At 40.4% G+C, this 17,244-nt stretch overlaps 1 protein-coding gene across 1 annotated transcript; it reads right to left on the bottom strand.

Moving 5' to 3' along the window:
- Positions 1 to 9,421: 9,421 nt before the first annotated feature.
- Positions 9,422 to 15,148, bottom strand: LOC109212311 (leucine-rich repeat receptor-like serine/threonine-protein kinase BAM3). Its single transcript, XM_019375940.1, has 2 exons — positions 12,230 to 15,148; positions 9,422 to 10,159 (listed from the first exon to the last, which is right to left on the bottom strand). Exons 1-2 carry the CDS (start codon positions 14,811 to 14,813, stop codon positions 9,741 to 9,743), a joined length of 3,003 nt encoding a protein of 1,000 aa, XP_019231485.1. The 5' UTR covers positions 14,814 to 15,148; the 3' UTR covers positions 9,422 to 9,740.
- Between the last annotated feature and the right edge of the window lie 2,096 nt (positions 15,149 to 17,244).

The raw sequence follows: 17,244 nt of genomic DNA on the forward strand, positions 1-17,244 counted from the left end.
CTTAATTAATTCAGACGAGGTTAACTGTGAATGAAATTCGAGGTAGGTCGAATGTGAGTTGATTTGAGTGAGGTCAAATGTTACTCTTGACTAATTCGAACGAGGTCGAATGTTAGTGTCTTAATTAATTCGAACGAGGTTAAAAGTGAGTTGATTCAAGCGAGGTCGAATGTGAGTTGATTCGAGCGAGGTCTTACTCTTAATTAATTCGAACAAGGTCGAATGTTACTCTTAATTAATTCGAACGAGGTCGAATGTGAATTGATTCGAGCGAGGTCGAATATTAATCTTAATTAATACCAACAAGGTCGAATGTGAGTTGATTCGAGCGAGGTCGAATGTTACTCTTAATTAATTCGAATGAGGTCGAATGTGAGTTGATTTGAGCGAGGTCGAATGTTACTCTTTAATTAATTCGAACGAGGTCGAATGTCACTCTTAATTAATTCGAACAAGGTCGAATGTGATTTTATTCGAGCGAGGTCGAATGTGAGTATCTTGATTGGTGTGGTGTTAAAACTTGGTGGATACATAGGCGAACATCATGTGCTTGTATGCTTTGCTTACATATATACATTGGAGAAGTTTACATGTTTTTCGGGATGGTGTTTCAGTCCCAGTTTACCTAGTCCCTTTATGCGTTGACCTGGATAAGTGTTTGAGGGGTCGAGCAATGAACTTGCTAACTTGTATTCTCACCTGCTCGTGCTTTAACTTTGAAATGTCCTCCTTGTCGCCTCGTTAAAAACCTCCCCGAGGAAACCCCATTGGGAAAAAACTCAGGTGAGGGAAAAAGAGTGCAGCTCGGAGAACATCTTTCCTTAGAAGTTGAAGTACTTGAGGTGGGCGATGTCAGTTGTTTGGAAGTAGTTTTCCTTCCATCGCTTCTAGTTGGAACGACCTTTTGCTTGTTGCCATCGTAGTTTTGTATGGTCCATACCAATTAGTCCCTAGCTTTCTTTCTTGTGGGTCCTTTCTTGCCTGTGTTTTGGCTTTGAGTAAGTAGTCCCCGATTTTGAGCGCTCTGATCTTGGCTTTTTTTTTGTAGTATCGCTCTGCCTATTGTTTCTGGGCGATAATCCTTATGTAAGCCATGTCTCTCCATTCTTCAGCCTCACCGAGGTCTTGCCTCCTGCTTTCGTTGTGTTTTGGCCCGCTTTCGTGTGAGTACCTTAGACTTGGTTCTCCGACCTCGACCGATATTATTGCACCCGTCCCATAGACCAACGAGTACGGTGTTTCTCCTATGCTTGATTTTGGCGTTGTGCGGTATGCCCATAGCACTTCCAGCAGCAACTCTGACCATAGTCCCTTGGCGTTCTCGAGCTTCTTCTTCATGATATTTAACTGACTTGTTGGAGGACTCCGCTTGCCGATTGCCCGCGGGATGATATGGCGTGGAGAGTATTCTTTTGATATGCCATTTCTCGAAGAACTCGACGATCTATTTTCCAGTGAATTGAGGCCCGTTATCACAACTGATTTCTTTGGGGAGGCCGAAACAACACACGATATTTCTCCATATGAAGGCGATCACTTCTTGCTCGCGTATTTGGGCGAATGCACCTGCTTCCACCCACTTGGAAAATAGTCTGTTAAAACTAAAAGAAATCGTACATTACCTCGTCCCGCTAGGAGGGGTCCGACGATGTCCATCTACCATTTGATGAAAGGTCAAGGCGAGGTGACTGAGTGGAGGTGCTCGCCCGCTTGGTGTATCATGGGGGTGTATCTTTGGCATTGTTCGCATTTTTAACGAAGTCGACGGCCTCTGTTTTCATTGTGGTCCAGTAGTAACTTGCTCGTACGAGGCATCTGACAAGGGCTCGATTGCCGGTATGAGCTCCGTAGTGACCTTCGTGGACTTCCTCCAGAATGCGTCGCATCTGGTTTGGGCCTAAGCATTTTGCTAGTGGCCCGCCATACGTTCTTTTGTACAAGTCGTTGTAGATGAAGCTATACCTGGCCGCCTGCATTCACAGCTTCTTGGCTTCTTTTTTGTCGTCTGGAAGCACTCCGTGCTGCAAATATGTGACAATACGGTTGTGCCAGTCCCAAGTTAGGTTTATAGTTCGTACCTCGATTTGATCGATCGACGAGTGGAGGGGAGTGACCACGTTTCCTTCTCCGGTGATGCTTTTAGTAGCCGTGCCAGTTTGGCAAGGCCATCTGCTTCGATATTCTGTGTTTGAGCGATTTGGTCGAGCTGGCATTCGTCGAACTCGAGTAACAGCTTGCTGATCTCGGCCTGGTATTTTTGTAGTCTTTGCTCCTTGATTTGGGAAGTCCCTGTGAGTTGATTAACGACGAGCTGAGAGTCGCATCGTAGGATGACTTGCTTCGCTCCGTACTTGAGTGCTAACTTTAGCCCTACAGTCACGGCCTCGTACTCAGCTTCGTTGTTAGTCATATATGGGCATCTTATGGACTGGTGAATTACTTCGCCTGTTGGGCCTCGAGCACGAGTCCCAGTCCCGATCCCGATACGTTAGAGGCGCCATCAGTATACAAAAACCATAGGTGGTGTATTTTGGGGGAGGTACGAGCGGCTTCTTTTTCGACTTAAGGCATTATTTTTGTGCTGAATTCGGCAACAGTCGGCAAGCACTTGAGACTTTATCGTCATTCGTGGTTGATAGGTTATATCATGCTCGCTCAATTCTATGGCCCATTTGGCCAACCTGTCCGACAGCTCGGGTTTGTGCAGAATACTCCTTAGGGGAAAGGTCGTGACCACCGAGATGGGGCAACACTGGAAATAGGGTCTAAGCTTTCGTGAAGCCACGACCAAATCCAGGGCTAGATTCTCGAGGTGTGGGTACCTTTGTTTTCTCGGGCCAGGACCGCACTCACGGCCACATAAATGATAAGACGTTCCCCAGGTTCCGCCTTAGCGAGCAATGGGGGTGAAGATAGGTACGCCTTTAATTCTTTCAAGGCTTTGACGCACTCGGAGTTCCATTGGAGTCCATTATCTTTCTTGAGTATACTAAAAAATTTATGGCATCTGTTGGAGGACCGTAAGATGAATCTCGATAGGGCGGCTATGCGGTCGGTCAGCTTCTCTACCTGTTTCTTACCTGTTAGGTTCTCCGGTATTCCTTCTATAGCTTTGATTTGGTCAGGGTTGACCTCGATGCCTCGTTGTGATACCAAGAAGCCAAGGAACTTTCCCGAGGTTACGCCGAAGGCGCACTTGTCGGGTTCAATTTCATACCATATCGTCTGAGTATGTTGAAGGCCTCTTTCAAGTGGTCGATATGATCCTCTTTCCTTTTTGACTTGACCGACATGTCGTCGATGTAGACTTCCATGGTTTTGCCGAGCTGGCCTTTGAACATTTTTGTCACCAACCTCTAATACATCGCCCCCGCATTTTTCAGTCCGGAAGACATCACTTTGTAGTAGTACGTCCCCTGATGAGTGATGAACGTGGTTTTTTCTTGGTCTTCCTCCTCCATGAGGATATGGTTGTAGCCCGAGTAGGCGTCCAAGAAGCTTAATAGCTCGTGCTCGGCCATTGCGTCAATTAGCTGGTCAATATGGGGTAGTGGGAATGAGTCTTTCGGGCAAGCTTTGTTCAGATCAATGAAGTCTACGCACATCTGCCATTTCCCATTCTTCTTTTTCACCATGACCATGTTGGCTACCCATTGAGGGTACTTTGATTCTCTGATAAAGCCGTTTTCCAGCATTTTTTCAACCTCCTCGTGGACCGCATCATTTTTGCTGTGGTCGTCTTTGTCGAGTTATACAGGTTCGAGATCCTCTACGGTCGACCCTGTGCCCTCTACGATTTTGGGGTCTCTGATGACATCTTTCCCTTCGTAATCACCTGGCCTCAACCTTTTTAATTTCTATGTTGCCTCGGCTTTGGCTTTCAATTGTTGGGTGTGTGTGCAGTCTTGGGAAATGCTATAGCACTCTCGCGTAGTGCGTTGCTCTCCTCAGATGCTGAATACCCCCCAAGGGGTGGGAAATTTGGTGACTTGATATAAGTTGGAGGGGACGACTTTCATGGCGTGTATCCAGGGCCGACCTATGATGGAGTTGTACGCCGTATCTTGGTCCATGATGTGGAACGTTGTCTCGAAAGTGACGTAGCCGGCTAGGACGGGTAGCGTGATTTCTCTAGATGTCCGCTCAACTGCATTGTTAGAACCCGTCAGTGTGATGCAACGTGGCACTATCCTACTCACATCATCGACCATAATACATTTTACGCTAGTATCTAAGACGCGTAAAGTAATAATAAGGGCATCATAATGAGTAAAGACCAAATTGTGGGTATCCGCCTTATCGAAGATGATACTCTCTTCGAGTTCATCATACCGTTCATGAGTGATTGACCGTTTCAGCTTGTGGGTGGTCGTGATTTTACGTTGTTTCTTGACGCGTCGTCGCCTCCCCCGATGATCATTTGGATGGTTCGAGTTAGGAAGGGCAGTTTTGGTGGACCCTGATGCTATTCACGTCCTCGATCAAAGTTTGCCCTTCCTCAATCGCTCAAAAGTTCTTTCTGATGTCCTTGGTGAAGCATGTTCACGACCTCTTGCCATAGAGCAATGCAGTCCTCGGTTTTGTGGCCCCGTTCCTGATGGAATTCGCAGAGGGCATTTGACTTTCTGGTGTTTGGGTCGGACCTCATCTTCTGCGGCCACTTCAGTTTTGGGCCGAGCTTCTCCAGCGCGTAGACTATTTCTAAGGGAGAAACACAGAAATTGTGGGCAGATAGTAGTGGAGGCATACCTCTTTCGCTTCGGTGAGTCCCTGTTGGCGGCCTAGATCGGCCGTTGCCATGATAGGGAGGTGGTATGACGCTCTGACATATGGTCGATGTCTTTCACGGTTGGGTCGCGGGCCTGCATGGTCCTTTCTATTGTCATTTCTTCGGTCTTTCCTGGATTCTATTTGGACTGAGGTTAGTCGTTGAGTTGGACCATTGAGTTCGTCCTCGTCAGCTTGCACTTCGGCGCAGTAGGCGTTGTGTATCTCGTCCCAAGTGGTTGGGGGATATTTCATGAGTCAGCTCAATATTTTCTGGTCGCCCTCGAACTGCTCCTGTTTAACCCATTCTGGAATGCTGCTACTGCCATTCCCTCTGATACATTTGGTAAGGTCATCCTCACACAATCGAATCGGGCGTGGAAATCTCTTAGTCCTTCACCGGGTGATTGTTTAATGGAAAATATGTCATTCACCCTTGCCTCTACTTTCTTAGCCCCGGCATGGGCAGTTACAAACTTGTCGGCTATTTCCTCGAACGTCTCTGTGGAACGTGCAGGTAGCTGTCAGTGCTCCCCCGGTGAGGGTTTCACCAAAGGTCTTCAGTAATATGGAAGACACTTGTTCTTTGCGAGGTCGTTGCCTTTTACTGCAGTGACATAGTGCGTCACATGATCCTTAGGGTCCGTCGTGCCATCGTATATTTTCAAGTACGGCAACATTTTGAAGGTTTTAGGTATGGCGTGTGGTGAGCTTCGTCACTGTATGGTTGCTCAACAAACCGACCCGCGTCCCTTTTTGGTAAGAGTTTTGGGGCACCTGGTATTTTGTCTACCCTTTCTTGGTGCTCTTTCATTTGGTCACGGAGCATTTTATTCTCGTTCTCCATCTTCCTCAAAATGGTTGTGAGGGTGTCGTTACCTGTATTACTAACGTTGTGAGTAATACCTATCACAAGAGGAGGGCCGTGCTGCTCGTCTGTCACTGGTGCGACGCAGACTCTTGCATCTTCTCTGTTCGTCCTTTGGGCGGGCTTGTCGAGAATGCTGGTCAGCGTGTTTGTCAACCATGCCTCGAGCAGCTTTTTCACCACCGGTGGTGCCTCTTCCGTTGTGGATGTAGAGGCCCCTTTACCGTGTGAGGCTGTGATGCTGCCGTGAGGGAGGGGTGAACCACTCCGCCTGGGGGAGGCGTTTGGTGTCACGTCCTCAGTATCTGTTCCATCGGCTTCGCTGATGTTGTTTAGGAGGCTGTTAATAAGACTGGCTACTTCCTTCATTCTTTCCTCTCCATTACCTGCCATGTTCAACTATGCACGCAAAAAGAGACAAGGTTTTGTGTTGTTTTCTTTTAGATTTGAAAGAAACTAGGATTTTAACTAAAAAGTCCTCACAGTCGACGCCAAATTGTTTGACCAAAAGATGATAATCTTTGGTTAAACTAATTAATCAGTTATTAAGGAGAGTTAATCCTAGTTAAAGCTAATAACTTCAGATCTTGGGTTGACAGTACGAAAGGTGTGAGCAATGAAGAAACGGAATTAATGTGCAAGCAATAAATGAGTCGAATGTAATAATGTGCATAAAGTATCAAGTATTAAATAATAACAAATGGCAATAAATGTAATTAAGGAGAAAAATTCACCAAATATTGATGAGGTGAATAATTCTTCCCTATGACAATGATGAATGACAAGAATATAAGAGAATATTGAGCACTTTCTTGGATCTGGTGGAAATGATAATAGATAATCCAAAAAGGTCGAATCTCTCCAGAAAGTTGTTCTTTGTATTTATCTAGAGAGCTTACTTTTCAAAAGTGTTCTTATCATATATGATATTACATGCCCTTTGTCTTATCTCTCCTTTTATTTATATGAGATATTCCCAAAGAACCCTAAAAGTACAAACATAGAGAATATTTAAGAGAATATTCCCTCTGAAGATCCCAATACAAAACTAGTCGTTACTACTATATGCTCTACTCGACCTCGGCCGTGGTTGACTGCTTGGCAACTCGTTCCGTTGATCACTGGTTGACTTCGGCCAAATTGCCCATGATAAGTTACAAATTGCTCATGATAATCACCTCTTCGTGATAAATTTCCTCAGTCGGATTTTGAACCATACAATTATCGAGCTTATTACTGAATTGTCAATTGTATTATACTACAAGAAAAAACATGATAAGACTAGAAATTATTTATTATTTCTGAAAGGGCATTTTTATGATATTTTGTGTTTAATATACTAGCATGTTTTCTGACTTGTCCCCAATAAAAATGGTTGTGCTAAGTGTTATTGCTCAATGAGCTAGTGACTCACTCCTCGCTATTTCTTTCCAGAGACGGCAGTTGACGCAGACGAGGATTTCATTGATTAGAGCGCAAATGTTGATATTTCTTGGTGAGCCTAACACTTGTTCGTGTGGGCAGAGATTTTATTTATTGTTATGGTATTTTTTGGAACTCTTAGAGTCGCTCCATAGTTATTCTTTTAGTATCATGAGTATTTTTTCGTTATTATAGACTTATGATGAGTATTGAACTTTCTTATCGAATTTGAAGATAAATTAGTATTTCTGGTTGTTAGTGAATTGATTAGTAATGGTGGAGACTTATTTTGGTTAATTGATAAGTTGTTGATTCTCCGGTTTGATATTAGGATAGTTGGTTGTTGATTTTGAGACAAGATTTTTTGGGGATAGTTCAAAAACATGGAAAACTCTATCCGTTTTTCTGTAAAATACTGATAAGGCTTTCTTGGGAGCACTTGCTCCTAAGCACCGGTCACGATTCTAAATTGGGTCGTGACATCATCCTCATTTCTGCCACTTTCATCTTCTGGGTATGAGAATTCTTGTCTGCCCAACACTCAGCCCCATACAACATGACCGGTCTAACCACCGCTCTATAGAACTTGCCTTTAAGTTTCGGTGGCACTTTCTTGTCACACGGTACTCCAGATGCTAACCTCCATTTCATCCACACCTGGATAATTGACCCAAGCTACTTGAAACTTCCTCTCTTAAGGATGACTTGTGAGTCAAGCCTTACGTCCACGTCCGCTTCCCCGACGCATCGCTGAACTTACACTCTAGAATAATTGGAGATCGAGTTGATAGAAAGTTATTGTTATAATTACTTCTTATGTTGCCAATAATTAAAAATCCTGACGTCTTTAAACTGCAAGGTTCCCGCTCCAAGTTCACTTTTCATTGACAACCAAATAATTCAACATTTAATTTATAGTTCTCTTGATATTCTGTTTTTACCTGTTATTCCCCGGAGCATGTTTCCCCCTCCCACCTCTACTTGTTTATTCCTGCTTTACTTTCCGTTGTATATCATGTCACTGTACAGGTTTATTTGGTGGTCTGGTCCTAGCCTCGTCACTACCTTGCCGGGATTAGGCCAGACACTTACCAGCACATGGGGTCGGTTGTGCTGATGCTACACTCTGTGCTCTTTTGCACAGATCCAGGTACCGGAGCAGCATACGATGCGCAGTAGTAGCGCGGGAGTTAGCCTTCAGTCCAGCGAGACACCGAGGTAGCCTTGCAGGCGTCCGCATGCCCGACGTCTCTTCTATCTTTTATTTCAGTCTGTTATCTCATGTATTTCGAGACAAACAGTTATATTTTCTTTCAAACGGTTGTATTTAGCACTCTTAGTAGTTCGTGAGTATGTGACACCAGTTCTTGGGTAGAGGTTTATGTTGAGTTTCCGCATTGTTATTCAGATTCTTTAATTTAAGACTTCCGCTTATTTACTTTGTTCCGCTGTTTTCATGATATTATCGATAATTGTTTAAAAGAAGCAAATTGGTTAATGCTAAAGGTAGTTAAGGGTTGGCTTGCCTAGCTCTCATCAGTAGGGGCAATCACGACTCTCGAGGGTGGGAAATCCGGGTTGTGACAAAATAGTTCAAAAACAGGAGAAACTCTGTCCGTTTTTCTGTAAAATACCGATAAGGCTTTCTTGGGAGCACTTGCTCCTAAGCGCCGGTCACGATTCTAAATTGGGTCGTGACAACATCCTCATTTCTGCCACTTTCATCTTCTGGGTGTGAGAATTCTTGGCTGCCCAACACTCAGCCCCATACAACATGATCGGTCTAACCATCGCTCTATAGAACTTGCCTTTAAGTTTCGGTGGCACTTTCTTGCCACACAGTACTCTAGATGCTAACTTCCATTTCATCCACACCTGGATAATTGACCCAACTACTTGAAACTTCCTCTCTTAGGGATGACTTATGAGTCAAGCCTCGCGTTCATGTCCGCTTTCTCGACGCATCGCTGAACTTACACTCTAGAATAATTGGAGATCGAGTTGATAGAAAGTTATTGTTATAGTTACTTCTCATGTTGCCAATAATTAAAAAGCCTGACGTCTTAAAACTGCAAGGTTCCCGCTCCAAGTTCACTTTTCATTGACAGCCAAATAATTCAACATTTAATTTGTTTTTGATCATTTTTTCATATTGATGAGTAATCAAGTGATCTTTCCTAATTAGACATAAAGACAGCAGCAAGACAACTTTCATAATTTGTTAATACTCGGGGTCTCTCTTATTTTGGCAGGGAGAGATACTAATAAATTCCAACTCACAAACTTCTAACTCTAGGTCAAACACTATATTATCAACTTAATTATGTAGTATGTCCTATTGAATATTGAAGAAACAATTCTGAATTCACACGTAAAAAGAACAATATATACCTTGTATAACACTATGATACAAATAAGCATTCAGAACCAACTTAATTGTGCCTGCTTGCCTTTGCCAAGAAATTAACACCCCAACCCCTAATTAAGAATCAAAATCCACTAACTACTATAGTACTAATTATTTTCCTACTTCTCTCAGCCACAAAAACCTATCTTAATAACAAGTAGAAAGAATAAGAAGTTACAACTTATAAAGCAGTACAGTAGAGAACTTAACCACCTACCAAAGGACCATTAAAAAACAAACTAAAATCTAATACTTTTACTTATAAACGAAAATTGGTTAAACCAAAAGTTCTTTCCGAATCTTTGGACAACTTTGGTCATTCTCAAGGCTCTTTACCTTTTGAAAAACCACAGATGAAGAAGATGGTTGATACTCAGGTGATTGTCGCGGAAACTCTGATAACATTTGAATGACTTCTCTCATGGTTGGACGTTCTACGCTATTTTCTTGAATGCAAAGCATGGCAATGAAGAACAAATGCATGGCTTCATCTTGTGGCACTGTAGTTAGTCTTGGATCTACGATATGTGTCACTTGTTCTCTTTTGCAATTTGTTACTCTCTTGCTCCATTGTACTATGTCCACTCCGTCTCCGAATTCTCCTACTGGACGACGCCCTGTGATTAGCTCCAATAGAACCACACCAAAACTATACACGTCGCTCTTTTCATCTACTCTCAAAGTATATGCATATTCTGCAACAACAAAAAATAGAAAGAGGGAAAAGAACAGTATTAATTAAAGTAAAAATCATAGAAGCAAATATGATTGATTATGCATCTTGGAACTAGTAGTATACTCTAGTGACTTCACTCTATACCTTCTTCTGCCTTACAAATTTTAAATTTTATGAATTATCATTATGTACAGATTCGGACAAATCCAATAACTTTTATTTAGATCTTATACCTGTATTAGAAAATTTGTGATATATCTCTATATGAATGCATAATTGTGAACTCAATAAATAAAACAAGTTATAGGTTCGTTGGACGTCTAGATCCCGTAAATTTTTAAATGCTAGCTCTGTTTCTGAGTAAAAGTAACCTGCAAAATTGGATAAACTAGAAAATAACATAATATTATAATCTTTTTGATTGAGTGTATATATATATANAATCGCACCTAAAGCAAGCTACGATGTTCGAGAGTGATTCAACTTTCCTAAGATTTGAGATTGCATGCGGGAGTGTATAACTATGGAGTTACTTGGAGATAAAGTATACAAATCAAGGTAAATTTGGAAGTTGACTTATGTGGGCTGCCAGAATATTGAAGACTTAAGAATCTTTCTTCAATTGAATTAGATTAATGAGTGGGTTGCTTTCAGTTGATTTATTTCAATGAGAATTCATTTCAAGATAACACTACCGTGAGTTAAGATCAAGTAAAAATAGCACGGTATAGCCAGCTTTCGGACTGGTCAATCAAAAATAGCCAGCGTTTACCAAGTCAATGAAAAATAGTCACTATTTTGCTGCAATAGAGACCGGTCCAGCATAATATACTGGAGTTCGGTGCACTTGTGTATGAACTCCAGCATATTATGCTGGACCGGTATACTTTGTTGGCTCCAGTATAATATACTGGAGACTGGAGCACCGGTGCTCCAAATTCCAGTATATTATACTGGACCAATATACTTGCTGGAACTCCAATAAATTATGCTGGAGTTCTAGTGTACTTATGCTGGAACTCCATCATATTATGTTGGAGTTCCAGCATACTTATTCTGGAACCCCAGTATAATATGCTGGAGTTCAAGTATACTTATGCTGGAACTCCAGCATAATATACTGGAGTATTTTTCGGGTTTTGAACAGTGTTTTCGCTCAGATTTATCTTTATATAAAAGTAGCTAAATTTCGATTACTTTTAAAATTGGACTATTTTTGAACGACCAGTTGTAAATCTGTCTATTTTTAAAATTTACCCCAGAAATTAAGTTATAATCTAGTCCTCTTCCGCTCTCGTAAAACGTGGACCTTGATACGTTTCGATTACCCAAAAAATTCCAAGAGAGCCCTAAAACTTCTTCTTCTTTCGCTGCCTTGAATCACGGGTGATCTTGGGCCTGTCACTTTAGCCCAACGAAGCAATACTATTACGACGCCGTTTCTAATTGCAAACATTTTAAGTAGTTTCCTGCCACCACCTAACCTTTTTCCCTTTGTCTCTTGTGGATCAAACTCCAAACCAAGAAAGAAAATGTAGTAAAACTTTCGTCCTAAATGAATTTTATTTATTTATTTATTCATTCATAACTACTGTAGTACTTAGTCTAGTAGTGAGGAAAACTGAATTGAAAAGCAGTCGGCTCAAGAATTATTGACATTATTAGTACGACCATGCAAGAATGACTTTGTCAGTGTAGTAGCAATTTCTAAATACCTAACTACATTAACTAACCAAGTACTGGCTTTGTACACAACAATTTAAAGATTTCACTCTCAATATATCTTAACATGTTATTGTAGATAGTTTGTCTTAATAACACGTAATTATCTTTTAGATCACCTAATAATGTAATTATTCTAAAAAGGACAGTCCAATGCACTAAGCTCCCGCTATGCTCGCGTCTGGGAAAGGCCCGGACCACAAGGATCTATTGTACGCAGTCTTACCCTGCATTTCTGCAAGAGACTGTTTTCACGGCTCCTGGTCACATGGCAGCAACTTTACCAGTTACGCAAAGCTCCCCTCCCTAATAATGTAATTATTCTATAAACCAAAAAAGCAGGTCTAAAATTGCAAAAATAACGTACCAGGGGCAATGTAACCATAGGAACCAGCAATTGCAGACATGCATTCTGAGGCACCACCATCTACCAAGAATTTAGCCAAACCAAAATCAGCAACATGAGCTTCAAAGTTTGAATTCAGCAAAATGTTGTTGGATTTAACATCTCTGTGAACGATCAATGGCGAGCAATCATGGTGAAGATAGCACAATCCTTTAGCAGCTTCTATAGCAATTTTGTACCTCAAATTCCAGCTCAAAAATCCTCCTTTTTTCCCATGCAATGCCTCTCCTAAACTCCCATTTCTCATGTACTCATACACAAGCAGATTTGTTTCCTTGTTTGAACAAAAAGCAACAAGTCTTACGATGTTCCTGTGTCGAATATTGCCTAGTGTCCGAATCTCGGCTCTGAAACCATGATCATGACTGTTGTTGCCAATACCAAGCAGTTTTTTCACAGCAATTTCAACCCCATTTGGCATTTTCCCATGGTACACAATCCCGGCTCCTCCTCTGCCTATTACATTTCCATCTTTCACACATTCGAGCACGTCCGCAACAGTGAATTCAACCTTTTGGAATGCTGTCATTTTCCAAGAATTCAAGCCTGTTTTCTTGAAAGACTTGGCCTTGATAATAGCTGCAGCTGCAAAGACTAGTGAACAGATTAACAACCCGAGGGCGAATATCAGCTTGAAATCACCACCGGACTTTCCTGGTGGATCAGTGAATAGTGTGAAATTACAAGGGTTGTTCAATAATGAACCACATAGTCGAGGATTGCCCGCGAAAGAAGTAGCATTGAAGTATGCAAATTGGCCTGATTCGGGTAGCTTGCCTGATAAATCATTGAATGAGAAATCAGCAGTTGTGAGACTTCTCATGGTACCAATTGACTTTGGTATGGTCTCATTCAAATGGTTTCTTGACAAGTTCAAGTAGTTCAAGATTCGGATTTCGGACATTCTAGCTGGAATTGAACCAGAAATGTTATTTTGGCTCAAGTCTAGATATGTCAAGTGGACACAATTGCCTATTTCAGGAGGTATTTCACCAGAAAGAAAATTATGACTCAGGTCAATTTTTAAGGCTTGAGAGAGTTGACCTATAGAAGAAGGAATTGGACCAGAGAATTGGTTCCCTCCAAGTGAAAGAATTTGAAGGGAAGTGAAATTAGAAAGTGAAAATGGTAAAGAACCAGAAAGTTGATTGTTTGATAAATTTAATTGACCTAATTTGGCTGGCTTTGAGGAAATGTTACTATTTTCTGATAAGGTACCAGACAAATAGTTATTGTGCAGCTCAACTAAGTTTAACTCAGGCATGTAAATGAATCCATTTGGTATGCTACCATTCAAGTAATTCTGCCCCAATCTCACCCTAGCTAGACTTGAACATGTGCCTAAATCCTCTGGAATTGGACCAAAGAGGAAATTCTTGAGTAAAATCAAGATTCTAAGTTGCTTTGAGGCACACAAGTCTTTAGGAATTGTACCAGTGAGCTTGTTTGATGACAAATCCAGCTCTTGTAGCTTCCCATTTTGGCCTAGCTTCTCGGGGATTATACCGGTGAAGTTGTTCATCCAAAGACCAAGAATCTTCAGCTCGGGAAAATCAGCGATGAAATCCGGTATAGAACCATGTAATTTGTTCATGAATAGGTTAAAAAGCCTTAGTTGTTGTAGATTAATGAGCTCAAATGGAATTTCTCCTGTAAGTGCATTGGCTGAAAGATCAAGATTGACTAAACCAGTGAGGTTGCCTAATTCTTTAGGAATTTGACCTGAGAGAAGATTAATATGCAGAAAAAGTGTGTTCAACAATTTCAAGTTCCCTAATTCAGGAGGAATTGGACCATCTAATTCACAACTAGAAATATCCATGTGAACAAGATTTTCCAATTTGCCAAATTCCTTAGGAATCCCACCTACAAAAACATTGAAATATCCTAAGTAAATCTCTTTTAAGTTGGTGAGATTCCCTAATTCTTTAGGGATTCTACCATGCAAGTCATTTCCAGCTAGTGACAAGTACTCCAACTCAATCAAATCACCATAACTTTCTGGTATTCTGCCATAGAAATAGTTGCCACCCAAATCCAAGTACTTGAGTTTCTTCAAGTTGACAACTCCAAGAGGAAGAAAAGAAGAGAAGTTGTTGTTATAAGCATCAAGAATCTCCAAATTGGACAAACTTGAGTAGTTCCAATCAAGACTCCCACTGAATATGTTGTTTGATATGTTGAGTGACTGTAGGCTGCTCATGTTGTCAATCTTGATTTCACCAGTGAAGTTATTGCCATCAATTGAGAGCTCTACAAGCTTATCTAAGCTTGAAATAGCAGGAGAAACAGAGCCATATAAGTCCATATTGGATAAGTTTATCGATATAACTCGGCCTTGGTAGCATTTGATTCCTAACCAAGAACAAACTGAGCTAGGATTTGAAGTATCCCATGAGCTCAATGCAGGATTTGAGAGCTCAAAACCTTGTTTTAGACTTACTAAGGCAAGAAAATCAGAAGAGGAAGAAAAGGAAGTGCCTAAAATAGTAAAGAGTGTGACAATATGAATGAGTGGCAACATATTTTCTTGGAAGTTTTTCATAGAAAGTGAATTTGGAAGGACTTGAAGAAGAAACAAAGGGTCTTATTATGAGGTTTTGAGACAATGGATTTTCTGGAAAAGGAAGGAAAAGTTAAGGGAATCTGAGAAACTTCAGGTGTAGATAGATTTAAAGAATCAAACATCTTCAAAAAGAAAGAAAGTGAGTATTCAAGATCAAGGAAGAAGCTAAGCCTCCCCTTTTCTCTCTTTGCTTTTCCTTTTATCTCTAAGTGAAGAACACATTTAAGTTTTTATCTAAAAATAAATGGATTTCTTTAACTAATGTTTATATATACAGTAATGAACTTCTTTGAGCAAAGTAACAAAAGAAAAATAAAGAGAAGTAAAGCAGTCTCCTATACAGACTTTAAAAAACAGCCGTTGGATGGCTAACAGAAATTTAAAGTTCAGATTATGAAAAGAGTAAAGTTGATTCTCTCCATATTCAATATGACAAGAATACCCTTAAGCTTTAAGTGGAAAAGACACTTTATTTTAAGTGAGAGATGATGAAATTGCACTTTCAATTAAATCATGAAGGATGGCTGAGTTGGTCTCAAATTTCTGATATGATAATTATGGATAAAGATTTTTCCCATGGAAATAAATTAACTAAAAGAAAAAGGAAAAAAAGGTGGGCTTATGTAATCAATGTATACCACTATTACAGAGTAAATGTTGACCCAAGATTGATAATGACACACAACGAAGAATAATTATAGATTTAGTATACTAGCTAACCAAGATAGCTACTGCCTCATGGAGAATTTAGGGTGCACAGTATCATTCTCATCTAAGGATTTATTAATAGGATTCAACTTATATATGATGGCACCACAAAATATCTTTACAGTACCAATATATATTTATTTGTTACTAATGGAAGCAGCCACTAATGGTAGATTACTTACGTCACATTCTTAGGGTACGGATGTTTTTCGAACCCTATATGACTGTGAAATGCTTTGTACACCACGCTGCCCTTTACTTAACTATAGATAATGTACTCTACTTCGCATACGGCTGCAGTTGGTTGTTTTTAAGATAATTTGATACTCCAATTTTTTTTTACTAGTGATCAGTGTATAAAAATTAAACTCATTTTACCTTGTAGACACTCACATGGCAATATATTATTGTATTGAGCACTAAGAATGAAGATTACAATGACATCACAATTCACAAACTGTCTTTGCATGCATAATATTTATAATGCAAGGGTGACCAAGTAAATTACTAGTGATGATCCTCTTCTCTTATCTTGGGGATAACTTTTTCTACATGGGGTATGATCTGGCAGTAGATGAAATAATTAAGCTAAAACTAGACTAGAAATTTTGTACTTCGTATAGAGTATCTTATGCACAGTAAAAAGGATTAATTTTCTAAGTCTCAAATTGTGATTCTTTTCTTACAGTCGTACTTCTTGGGGTTGGAGACATGTGCCTGCAACAAACAGTGGTAAAAGATGATGATTATTAATATATCATTACAATGTTTTGTGAGGAATGATCAATATATAATTATGTAGTATAGTTAGGTTGCATGGAAGAAACAACCAGAGAAGCTTTTTGATCTCTTCTTTTTCTTTTTTTATGGTAAAACAGCTTGCTTTATTCCTTTCTCTTCTTCCTTGCCCTACAGAAAATGGACCATTGTTCCATGTAAATGTGTGTATTTGAGCTTTATTAGAAGATGGAATAGTCCTAAAGAGGGGGCTGCAAAAGTTAAAGCAAGAGAGAGAGAGATCATATAAGTAATTTGCTTTTGATCTTCCACGTCAAAAGCTAAAGCAACAACAAGAGAAAAGAAAAGAATTAAAAGTGAAAAAAATTAAAACAACTTGTTGATCCCTTCACTTCACATGGAAAAGCGTGCTCTTGTATTATGTCTTGGGACACATTCAGAAAAATGCATGGAAAATAATGTTGTGGCTATATCTGTATGTAGTTCCAAGAGTGTACTAGTCTTACTCAATTCGTTAGCATTAGTGGTAGTATGATATCCTTTATTCATAGATTGTTTTTACTATCTTGAGTTTGTCTATATTGTTCGCTATTCGTTCTTATTTTATCTTTGTTGTTATTTTTACTTGTTGTCAGTACTTTTTTTTTATTCGTTCTCCCGCCGAGGATCGATCTATCGGAACCAACCTCTCTACCCTTCCAAGATAGAATTAAGGCCGCGTACATCTTTTCCTCCCAAATTGCGCTTGTGAAAAATTACTCACCACCCACCTCCCCTAAAGGACCCTTAGGAGATATAGACACAATAGTAGAGTGGCTCCACTCAAGTTTAAATTAAAACTCTCAAGGCAAAGGCAGACTAATTTCATTGCTGGGGCAAGGAGTGCCCTTTTGAGGTGTCCCTGTCCATCAAATTGATGTGCAGATCTACTCCTTGTGATAGGTCATTTTCTTGTGTCTTGGAC

The sequence above is a fragment of the Nicotiana attenuata genome, unplaced genomic scaffold (assembly GCF_001879085.1).
Source record: "Nicotiana attenuata strain UT unplaced genomic scaffold, NIATTr2, whole genome shotgun sequence".
Lineage (NCBI taxonomy): Eukaryota > Viridiplantae > Streptophyta > Magnoliopsida > Solanales > Solanaceae > Nicotiana > Nicotiana attenuata.